We start from the raw sequence: 12506 nt of genomic DNA on the forward strand, positions 1-12506 counted from the left end.
GCACAGTTGATGATAACCTGACTGAGTTATCACCCTGTATTTCAGTGATCTGTTATAGGAAGAGTTTAGGCCTTTTAGAGCAGAGCTTTGCCACTGATCATTCTTTATGCACATATGGTGTCATTTACCATGTGCTTGGCGTATCTTTGCTTCATAGCTTAGAAATATTTGGTAGGCCTAAGCAGTCTGTTTAGATTCACGTTAGGCCATTCGAGAGTTTTGTGCAATTATAAAATTACTACCTAGGTCAGCATCAGGACGACTTGAAGTGGCAATCCATATGTCAAATAAGGAAGGACTTTTTCATTATTAAACACCAAAAGAGGCAATCAAGTCTTTTTTACTTGGAGATTACTGAACTAAACAGTATTAAGGTAATATAGGTGACATTCAGATAATTTAGATGTTAACTTCCCTAAAGAAAGGGGGCTCAACCAGAAAGCCACTGCCATTTCAACTCTAGGATTCTATTTATGTTTTAGTGAGACTTTTTCCTGCTGCTTGGTTTGCCATCTGTCCTGTATAGCAGCAGTCCCCGACCTTTTTGGCACCAGGGACCAGTTTCGTGGAAGACAGTTTTTTCCATGGATGGGGCGGCAGTGGGGATGGTCCAAGCGGTAATGCGAGCGATGGGGAGCGGCAGATGAAGCTTCGCTCGCTTGCCTGCCACTCACCTCCTGCTGTGTGGCTCGGTTCCTAACAGGCCAAGACCGGTACCGGTCCACAGCCTGGGAGTTGGGGACCCCTGCTGTATAGGTCTCTTTTTAGTGTTCAGGCTTTCCTCTGAGAAGGGAGGTGCATTAGTTACAAAGTTTCACATCAAAGGTTTTAGAAAAGGTGACTGCAAACTTTTGCCTTAGTACTGTTTTTTTAAAAAATGTTTTGGTTCCGTTGAAACCCATATAACATTATTTTGAGAGATTGACAAGTAAAAATTAACCTATATTCTATTTAGCTTTTCACAGAGAAATATTCTCATCTGATGTTTCTGAGTGGCTACTTGGCAGACCAAGGAGGAAGTGCAGATGGTTCTACTTATACGCCATCACCATTGGAGTAGCTGCAACTCAGTGTGTTTGGTCAAAGGATAATCCAGTTTTTTGTTTTTTGTTTTCATTTGTTTAAAAATTAGAACTGATAATTTTTTAGGATTGCTTTCTTCTTTAATCCATGAAAGACTAAATGTCTTAATGAATTTGTGTAATTTTTGGAGTTGGTGTCTAGTGTCCATTTGAATAAGTGCATCATATCAGAGATTAAGAAAACATGAAAATTAACATACAAAAAAGAGATCTGTATCCTTAGAACTTCTTTACTTGTTCACTAAACAAAACTTTTTTTGAACAAAACAAGTTATACACTTAAAATATATATTTTTTAAGTTTAGTAGATTTAATTCCCAAAGTTGGTCTGTTAGTTATCTGTGGTGAATAACAAATTACAGCAGAGTCTCTGTTGGTGAGGGGTTAGGGCATTGCTTGGCTGAGTGCTTCTGGCTCAGGGTCTTTCATGAGTCGAGGTGTCAGCTAGGGCTACAGTGGTCTGAAGGCTGGATTGGAGCTGGAGGGTGGCTCACCCTCAGGGTAAGAACCTTTGCTTCTCACCACTGGACCTTCCATGGATGCTTGAGTGTCTCCATGACATGGCTGCTGGCTGCCACAAGGGAGCCAGCAGGAAGCGGCAGTGCCTTCCATGACCGAGGCTCCAGAGCCATGCAGTCGTTTCCACCTTTTCTGTATAAATGAGTCATTAGGTTTAGCCCACACTCAAGGGGAGGAGAATTAGTCTTTACCTTTTGAAGAGAGTGTCAAAGAGTTCGTGAACATTTTCAAAACCATCACAGTTGGCCTGAAAGGGACATAGCATCTATTTAACTGCCCCTGAAAGCTTCAAAACTTTAAATAAGCTTACATCTGATCCTAAGGTATCCAAATCGAAGTTTAAGATACAGACTACTAAAATTCAAATGTAGAGTTGTAGAATGTTGAACTGGAAGGGGCCTGGTTGTGCCCTGTCATGACAAAAGAAGAAACTGGGTTGGAGGAGGTGACGTGTAATAGTGGTTGTCAGGCCTGTTGTTGACATTCTCTCTTGGCTTTGGAGAGGTTCCCTTTCTGTTGTACTCAGGTTCATGTTCTCCATGTTCTGCATCGGACTCAAAATTCCTTTTTCCTTCTCTCTCTCTTGTGTGTGGAGAACTGAGAACTAGATCATTAAAGTTTAACTAGACAAGTACCCCTGGTTCTCTTTTCTCTGTGCAGCTAAAGGAAGAATTTTAATGCAAACATAACTTTCCCCGTCACTCCTCTGCCAAGAGAGGTTTAGTGAGATTATGCTGTATTTCTTGATACGGCAGAATGCCAGGCAAATGTGTGAAGGAGTAAGCCTTAGTACCATATGGAATCTACAAAGACCTGCGTTGCCGGCTGCCACCTTGAAACACTTAAAGATAAGTGGGTTTCTTAAACCTAAGTGTGTTCTTGGTTTTATAAAAATCTCTTTAAAAACCTGTATCAAGTAGAGCTTGATATCTCTAGAATAGTGAAGTAAAACATCCGTTAAGAAAAATTCTTGGGCTTCCCTGGTGGCGCAAGTGGTTGAGAGTCCACTTGCCGATGCAGGGGACACGGGTTCGTGCCCCAGTCTGGGAGGATCCCACATGCCGCGGAGCGGCTGCGCCCGTGAGCCATGGCCGCTGAGCCTGCGCGTCCGGAGCCTGTGCGCCGCAACGGGAGAGGCCACAACAGTGAGAAGCCCGCGTACCGCAAAAAAAAAAAAAAAAAAAAAAAAAAGAAAAATTCTTTTAGCCTGAAGGTGCATGATTCGACAGTTCTCAGAGAAATTAATCTTGTGGCAAAACTAATTGGGGTTCTGTTTATTTTCAGCCATACATATTTTCTGATTTACTGCTCTTTGCCTGTTTTGTCTTGTTTTGTTTTGTTTTTCTCAGTTTGCCTTTGTAACTGTGACCAGTGTCTCCACTATACCTCCCTACTTCCTTTCTCATGATGAAAATCATAGGATACTTTAAATTATAGAAGACTGTACACATACAAAAAGTGCTTGAGAGTGTTTGTTTTCCTCTTCCTAATCAAAATTTCTGTTTCAGGTTCTTCTGCAGCTTGGGCTATGGCTGCCAATGCCAGATGGCACCATTTCTGAGAAAAGAGCTAGCTTTTGCTTAGAAGTAATACCCACAAACAATGCCAAATTAGCATAAGCAAATGTCAGTGAGTTAACACAAAGCCAACACTCATTCTATCTTTTCTTTCCTTCCTAGGCCATGGGTGTTGAGAGTGACCAGGAAATCGTGCAGATGATTGGAACGGAGGAGCACGTGATGGCTGCATTTGGGCCCAGTTTGGAAGAGTGCCAGAAAGCTCAGATTTTCACACAGATGCAGGTGTGTCTTTTCATGTTGTCCTTTGCTACGAAAGGGAATTGGAGATTTAATGCTCCTCATTGATAAAGCATCAGATGCAGTGACTTTTAAGGGTATAGGTTTGGGGAGGATGTTGGGGAGATGGGAGGAGTGGTAGAGAAGCTTCTTTGACTCATTATTTGAGGGATTGGAGGAAGGAGTTTGCCTAGACAAATTATCAGCCTTTGGTGCGTAACTTAGAAGCAGGGGGACCAAGAGGCTTTTGTTCTGATAGAATAGCAAGTACTCTTCTTTTCCTTATTTGCCTGAGTGATACAAGTTTTTAAACTACAGCAACTCTAGTGTAGAAGGTTTTTTTTTTCATGTGTTTCTCTTTAATATTCCTTTTTATTCCCTACTTCCAGTTGCTTTCAGCATCCAGTTGTATGTGGTCTGTATCCCTTTTCCTGAATTCCCAGTGTGTCCAGCAAGAAACACCCAGGTTTAGAACCCCCTTACCACCACAGAGCCGTCGTTGACCTGCCTTGGGCACTACCAGTTGGAACCTGTGGATTGTAGGACAAGACTCAAAGATGAAGTTAGGGAACTGTATATATAATCAAAATAATTACACTTCCCTTCCTGTGTGACAGGGAGCCCTAATTGCCATACTTAGGATTTTTAGTTATACATTTGTAAAGTGCTTTCCTAAGTGTAAATCAATAGTGACATTCCTCATAGTCATCCTGGGAGGCAGGAATTCCTTACTGTAGAAGCACAATGGACAATTATATATCCATCCATATATTGTCTGTTCTGTGGGTTGCTTACAAGGTATAAATTCCATGCTGCTTTTTTCTTGTCACTCAGGATGTTATTAGAGATAGTATCTTATATCTGTTAGTATGTGTTCTGAAAAGTCAAACCAGTCTTGATATTTTCATAGACTGAGCCAAACATTTAGGAAGGTTGATTGTCATATGTAAGTACATATAATTCAAAAGCACAAATCAGTAGGGATTATTCTTATCACTGCCTTCTTTTTCTGTAGTTAATTTACAGTCAACTCTAGTTATCAGGCAGGCAGCATCAGGAAAAGTTGTTTGGATTTAGGAGATTCTAATTTTGCTCTTCATTGAAAGTGAAATATTTAGTGAATATGCATTTTTGTTATAAACTGAAATTACGTTGTCCAAGGGCTCCAAGAACGTGAAGAGAAAACGTTAAGCAACACCGAGGAATTGGCTCAATTTTGGAAGACTCACTCTATGCTTTAAAGCTGTATAATGCCTTGGAAGAACGATTTACCTTAATGCTACCCCCGTGGATTCAGTGAGATCCATTATTCATTTATTACAAACATCATCATTGTTGGTCAGATAACCTTTTCACTGTAAAGCTGTTTGAGCAGGGGCTAAACAGTGGGTTGGAAAAACATTCATTTATTTCTCTTAAATGGGTACTGACAGAAAATTCTAGCTAACAGAGCTAGAAAAGTTCAGTTAAAAGATGAGGAGAGGGCCTCCCTGGTGGCGCTGTGGTTGAGAGTCCATCTGCCGATGCAGGGGATACAGGTTCGTGCCCCAGTCTGGGAGGATCCCATGTGCCGCGGAGCGGCTGGGCCTGTGAGCCATGGCCGCTGAGCCTGCACATCCGGAGCCTGTGCTCCGCAACGGGAGAGGCCACAGCAGTGAGAGGCCCGCGTACCGCAAAAAAAAAAAAAAAAAAAAGATGAGGAGAATGTGCAGTTATTTAACTTAAGAAAGACAAATGTTCCTAACCTGAGAAAGACAAACAGGAAGTAGAAGTTTGAGATGGCTTGTTCTCTGAATGCTGGATTAAAGCAAAGATTAATTATTTGCAACTGATGAAAGGTAACAGAGGCACGGGTAATCCAAAATGGTTGATAAATTGAACATGAGTTACGGTAACATGAATATTTTATGTTATTCTAATCGAAAATGTAGGAAGTACACTTTATCTTACGTAATAGAACTTTTGACGACATGGCACTTTAGTGGATTGCTTAAAATCTGTGTTTTGTTTTGTCTTTAATGCTTCCCTTTTCAGTGATTCCTCCACTTCTGCTCACAAAGCCTTTTTGCTGTTACATTGGTCATGGATGTTTTACATTTTCATTGCCAGGGGCTCTGATAAATAGAGAAGAAATTAGTTATTACCTTTTTGGGAGGATAGGATGCACTAGGGGTGTCATCTTGGCCTGTTTATGAACAGATTGGGCTCTTACCCTAACCCTCACACTGTGAACCCCTGGCAACTTTATTAGGTATTCTAGGGAAAAGGTGGCTTTCTGCTACATCAGAAAGAATACCAGGCTCCCCTGTGTTCCTCTGTTTCTTCCTCAAAGAAGTGAAGAATCTATAGCCTCTTTCCCAAGGGAACTAGAAGACCAAAATTTAATGAAGACAGCTCAGTTTAGGGAAAACTGAAGTGCCTATCTATTCGTGGTTCCCACCAACTGCTGACTTGCCTCAGTCAGTTACTTACTTACTACTTACTTCTAGGTTACCCACAGCTTGTGTTTTAAAGGTCTTAAGTTTATTTTACACTCTAAATGACCTTCTTTTTAACCAGGGGAGATTCCTAGATTTGATGTCCAGTCTTAACAGAGGAGTTCCATTTAGTTGTAGGCACTATTTTAGTCATTAGGAATCGAGGAAAAAGACGACATATCATCTAGTAAGAGAGCCATACAGGTAAACAGACAATTAAAATATAGTGTGATCTGAACATGAATGGAAGTACTCAATTCTTTATATATAAGGAATTAAAATAACACAGAGAAAGGAGTGTGGTTAGGAGAGGCTTCAAAGAGGAAGTGATACCTGATCTAGGTTTTGCAGCATGGAGAAGAAATTTCCCAGGCAGGTAAATGGGGACAGGAATTCCAGGATAAAGAATCATCCCTTTCTTCTAACTGAAAACCAGTTTAAAAAAAAAAAGCATTCATTGCTTTTACAAAATAATAACCACATTATCCTCTTCTTTTCAAACTTTTGTGGGAAAATTTCAACATGTGCAAAGTATACGGAATAGTATTATGAACCCCGTGTGCCTATCACCCAGCTTCAACAATTAAAAACACTTTGCCATTCTTGTTTCATCTAAATCTCTACCTCCTCCTCACCTATTACTTGATTAGTTTTTAATATTTCATTTTTTAGGTAAAATGTATATACACTGATAAGTACAAATCTTAATTGTATAATTTTTATAAGATATAGAATACTTCCATTACCCCGGAAAGTTCCCTCATGCCCCTCCTAGTTAGTTTTCACCTCTGTTATCTTCTTCCCCCAGTGATCTTATTTTTTCACCATAGATTAGTTTTGCCTGTTCTAGAATTTTATATATGGAATTATGCAGTGTACACTTCTTGGTGTCCAGCTTTGTTTGTGGAGCGTATTGTCTTAGATTCAGCCAAGTTGTTCCTCTTTATGTCATCTATCCATGTGGTCTGTTCCTTTTTATTGCTTTTTTGTTTCCTGTGTGTGTTTTTTGTCTTTTTTTTTTTTTTTTTTTTTAATTTGGCCACACTGCTCAGCTTGCAGGTTCTTAGTTCCCCGACTAGGGATTGAACCTGCACCCCTGCAGTGAAAGCACGGAGTCCTAACCACTGGACCACCAGGGAATTCCCATGTTCCTTTTTATTGCTGAGTAGTGTTCCATTGTATGAATATACCACAGTTTGTTATCTTTTCCTGTTGATGGACGTTTGGTTTGTTTCACTCCTTTCCTGTTATGAATAAAACTGCTGTAAACGTTTGTGTACAAGACTCTGCCTGAACAGTTTGGCATTTCTCTTAGATAAATACCTAGGCGTAGAATTGCTGGATCAAAAAGCAGTTGTGTATGTAACTTTTATAAAGTTGGAACTGCCAGATCTTTTTCCAAAGTGATGGTACCATTTTGCAGTCCCCCCAGCTGTGTCTGAGAGTTCTGATTGCTTCACATCCTCACCAACATTCAGTGTTGTCAGTCTTTTTTAACTTTAGCTGTTCTAGTGGGTGTTTGGTGGTATCTCATTGTGGTTTTAATCATGCATTTTCCAGATGACGAAGGATGTTGAACACTTTTTCATGTGCTTATTGACTTCCTTTGTGAGGTGTCTGTCCAAATCTTTCGCTCGTTTTCCTTATTGAATTGCCTTTTTATTATTGAATTTCAGAGTCCTCTTTAAAAAATATAAATATAAAAAAATAAAATTAAAATTAAAAAATATATATACATATATCCTGGATATAAATCCCTTGTCAGGTTTATGTATTGCAGGCATTTTCTCCCAGCCCATTACTTCCCTATTCATTATCTTAACTGTGATGAGCAGTTTTTAATTTTGATAAAATCTGATTATCAATAGGGTGTTCTTATTTGTTTTTTTACGGTTATTGATTTCCATTTAAAGAAATCTTTGCCTACCCCAAGAGCAGTAACATATTCTATGTTTTATTCTGGAAGCATTATAGTTTTACTTCTTATGTTTATGTCTAAAATCCATCTTAAACTAATTTTCTATTTGGTGTGAAATAAGGGTCAAGGTTAATTTTTTACTTTATGGGTATTTAGTTGTTTTGATATCATTTATTGAAAAGACTTTCCTTCGCCCATTGAATTGCTTTGGCACTTTTGTCAAAAATCAATTGACCATAAAAGTTGGTTTATTTCCACACTTGTTATTCTCTTCCATTGATCCATTTGTCCTTACCCTCGCATCACACTGTCTTGATTACTATAGCTTTATAGTTGAAATCACGTAATGTAAATCCTCTGACTTCTTCAGGATTGTTTCAGCTATTCTTTTTCATTTCCATATATATTTTGGAATCAATCAATTTTTGTTTTTTAGAAAGCCTGCCAGGAGTATAATTAGCAATTATGATATATCTCTTGGTCAGTTTGGAGAGAATTTTAACAGTAAGCCATCTTAACACTATTATATGTTCCAGTCCATGAAAATGGCATAACCCTCAATTTATTTAGGTTTTGTTTTCTTTCAGCAATGCTTTGTTGATTTCAGGATAGAGGTCATACATGGTGTAATTCCTTCTTGAGGGGAAAAACTACTACCCCAAAGCGTTAACTATAGACTGTGGTGCTCTGTGGGAGGAAGATTGATGGCTGATACATCTATCTCCTCTGTATTTTCTAAATTTCCTGCAATGATCATGTATCAATTTTATAGTAAGAAAACAAATTATAAAATAAAAAGGGAACCAGTATATTAAATAGCATGTAAATGCTACTTTGTCATTGATTTATGACAAATGTTGATTTTTGACTAGGACCAATTCAGCTTTCTCTATAACCAGGATCCTTGTCTGTTTTGCTTATAGTGTCATGTATGGGTAGTTTAACAAATTCTCTCTGATGATGTCATTCAAACATTATTATAAATATATTCTGTTTTTTACAGGCATTAAAATACATAGGGAACAAAGTAAGAAGGCAAAGGATGTGGGGAGGTGGACCAAAGAAAACCAAAATAGAAGAAGCAAGAGAGCTCCTGGCTTCTACCATTCTGACGCATGTACCAGTGAGTAACCCCTTTGCAACTGAATAATGATCATTGTGGGGTCCATGCATTTCTGTTAAAGAATTTTGAATACAAGTTTACATTAATTAAAGTATAGCTCCTTAAGAAAAGAGAGGATCCTAAACAGGACTCTCCAGTGGACTGCCCTGGAAATAATCTTCCATTATCAATAGTTTATTTGTACTTAGAGAATGTTAACTGTATTGTATCATCATCATGTTTACTCTCTCTTGGTTCTTATTTCAATCCAAAATTACAGTTTTTTTATATTCATGTATATAGTAGCACTGCTATTAGATTTCTCCTTTTGAAGGACAGGGATGGTGTTTTAGATATTTTTAAATAACTTAAAGTGAGCTTACAGTGCCTTGCTCATAAGGACACTTTTTTAAAAATTGTGGTAAAATATACATAACATAAAATTTACCTTTTTTAAAAAAAATTTTATTTATTTATATATTTATTTTTGGCTGTGTTGGGTCTTTGTTGCTGCATGCGGGCTTCCTCTAGTTGTGGTGAGCAGGGGCTACTTTTCATTGCGGTGCATGGGCTTCTCATTGTCGTGGCTTCTATTGTTGTGGAGCACGAGCTCTAGGCGCATGGGCTTCAGTAGTTGTGGCACACGGGCTCAGTAGTTGTGGCTCATGGGCTCTAGAGCGCAGGCTCAGTAGTTATGGCACACAGGCTGGGATCTTCCTGGACCAGGGCTCAAACCCGTGTCCCCTGCATTATGAGGTGGATTCTTAACCACTGCGCCACCAGGGAAGTCCCAAAAATTTACCATTTTTATATGTACATTTCTGAGGCATTAGGTACGTTCTCAATGTTATGTTACCATCACTGCCATAGATATTTATTAAAATATTGGATGGGCTTATCTCCTAGACCTTGCTATTGGATGGGCTTATCTCCTAGACCTTATTAAAATATTGGATGGGCTATCTCCTAGACCTATTTATTGCTTGAATTTTAGAGTTCACATTGTCCAGCCTCCTTCACTTACAGTGAAGATGCTCAGGTCTGGCAAAGCTAGATGATTTACCTTTTCATCCAGCTGGTTAGTTGTCAGAGAGAGAGAGCTAGAATCCCCTCTTCTGACCCTTAATATTTATTTTTTTAAATTAACTTATTATTAAACAGAGATCAGCCAAGTTGGCAAGAGTCATTCTTCCCCCACTCCCATTTAATATATATGCTACTCTTTCTAAGTTATAAAATTATTTGTTAGTCAGACTATCTTGTTAACCAAATAGTCTGGTTTTTGATGAATTAGCATGTGTATTATACATGATGATCTAATTCAGGGATTGTAGACTCTACATTCAGGGGCTGATTATATATAAAGGAAAGTTGAAGGAACTGCAGAATGAACAGTGACCACCTAAACTGAATCTTAATGATTGTTTTCTTATTTTGAAACACCTTGTTAGCCAAATAATATGGGTCTCTGATTCTGCCCTTTGGCTGCCACTCATTTATGTTTATCCTTGATCTAATTCAAAGAATTAGAAAACTCTTAATGTTAAAGCTGCGTCTGAACTGAATTTTAGGTGATTAGAAAAACAGTTTAAAACTCAAAATAGCAAAAATGAGTAGTGGAAACAAGAAGGGCTTTAGAGCCAGAGAGACAAGGGTTCAAACTGGGTTTCTTAACTTCCTAGCTGATTTACTTTGGGCAAATCTTCACTTTTCTAAGCTTCAGTTTTCTCATCTGAACAATGAAACTAATACCATTGTGCCAATTCAGTGATAGGGTGCACATAAAGCTCCATGGTTTGCTGGCTCCCAGACATGGCCATAACGTCTCCATTGGGGCCTCACTTAGCTTTGTACAACAGCTGAGGAGACCTTTTGGTTAAAGAGCCTTAGCTGATAGAATGCTGGCTATACCGAAATTTATTTATGTAAATTGATAAAGCTGAACATTGGTACTTTTGTGTGGTTGCAGTGGGCCTAAGCTACCGTTTTTATAGTTTTGTTAGGGCTTCCCTGGTGACGCAGTGGTTAAGAATCCACCTCGTAACACAGGGGACATGGGTTCGAGCCCTGGTCCAGGAAAATCCCACATGCTGTGGAGCAGCTAAGCCCGTGAGCCACAACTACTGAACCAGCGTGCTACAACTACTGAAGCCCACGTGCCTAGAGCCTGTGCTCCGCAACAAGAGAAGCCACCGCAATGAGAAGCCTGTGCACTGCAATGAAGAGCAGCCCCTGCTCACCGCAACTAGAGAAAGCCTGCGCACAGCAACGAAGACCCAATGCAGCCAAAAATAAATAAATAAAATAAATAAATTCTTTTAAAAAAGAAGTTTTGTTATATATGATCCAGTGAGGAGTAAAGTCAGAATAGATAAACCAAGAAAAGACCTTCATTTTCCAGAATGGTTTAGGACAATATTTACCTAAGAATACTGTTAGAGGTGATTTTAGATGATATAAGGACATTTTTCTTTAAATAATTATGTACTTATTAGAAAAAATACAACTAGCACATTAAATCCATTTCTGTGGTATTTAGGATTTTATGGTATTATTGTATAGATGAAGCTTACTTAAAAATTAGTTGTTTAAAGTTGACAAAAAATATTAAATAATTAGTACTTTAAGTGTTACAGAGATATGACAGTAATCATGATGGTGATACTTGAATGACTAAAATGTAGAAAGCACTGGTTCAGATGTATCTACATAGAGGGAGAGAGATGGGCAGGATGCTCAGCAGTCCCTGCACTTGTACTTGAGGCTTTGGCTCCAAAGCCTAGCCTCTCAGTTCCTTGGAAGTGAGAGTTTTTCAGACTACGTAGTAGAGTCAGCATCACCTGGGAACTTGCCAGAAGTTCTTGGACTCTACCGTAGACATACTGAGTCAGACACTCTGGGAGTGGGGCCCAGCAGTCTGTTCTAACAGGCCCTGCAATAATTATGATGCACACTAAAATTTGGAAACCACTGCTCTAAGGGTTTCCCCAAGATGCCTAAGACCTCTTTTTCCTCCAAGGTAATATTAAAAGGACTCCAGAGTTTTGGCGATAACAATTCTGTTTCAGTGTTCCAAGCTCATTTGGTAGGTCTTTTTTCTCTCCCTCTTTCAGATAGTTCACAAAGGGATAATGGAACTATTATTGGCATTCTACCAAAAAGTGATGTCAGCTACTAGATTAAAGGATTCCCACTCTCTATATCAGTAGGAAAAATGGGCTCAGTATTAACTTATTTTTTCAATTTAGACCTAAGGTTTACTTTTCAGCATATAGTAGTTTAAAAAGTGGGGAACGGCAAAATGAGTTAATGTTCAAGTGCCTTTTAAAGTGCAGTGGGGCATCTGCTGTAAATATCCATGTTTATTTCTACTTATAAATGTCTTGGGAGAGTCTCCCACTATTTATGCAAAATAAACACGTGATACGGACTTTGTTAAAAGTTTAAAATTTGGTTAATGAAAATTTGCTTCATTTTTTTCATTAACAAAATAAGTAAATACAACTAGAAGAGTTACATGTTCAATGTAACTCACCACATTAAAATCAGAAAAAAAAATAAATTAGATGTATCTGAATGGAGGACCATACAGTTTGTAAATACCAACTGAGG

General features: G+C 38.6%; 1 protein-coding gene across 1 annotated transcript in view; it reads left to right on the forward strand.

Moving 5' to 3' along the window:
• POLR3B (RNA polymerase III subunit B) overlaps positions 1 to 12506 on the forward strand; it is a gene marked incomplete at its 5' end in the record, with an annotated part of 112874 nt that overhangs the window by 25845 nt on the left and 74523 nt on the right. The window contains 2 exons of the mRNA XM_079715886.1: positions 3281 to 3403; positions 8796 to 8915. Coding sequence (XP_079572012.1) covers positions 3281 to 3403; positions 8796 to 8915 — 243 coding nt within the window. The remainder of the gene's footprint in view (positions 1 to 3280; positions 3404 to 8795; positions 8916 to 12506) is intronic.

Source organism: Hyperoodon ampullatus (assembly GCF_949752795.1).
Source record: "Hyperoodon ampullatus genome assembly, chromosome: 11".
NCBI lineage: Eukaryota > Metazoa > Chordata > Mammalia > Artiodactyla > Ziphiidae > Hyperoodon > Hyperoodon ampullatus.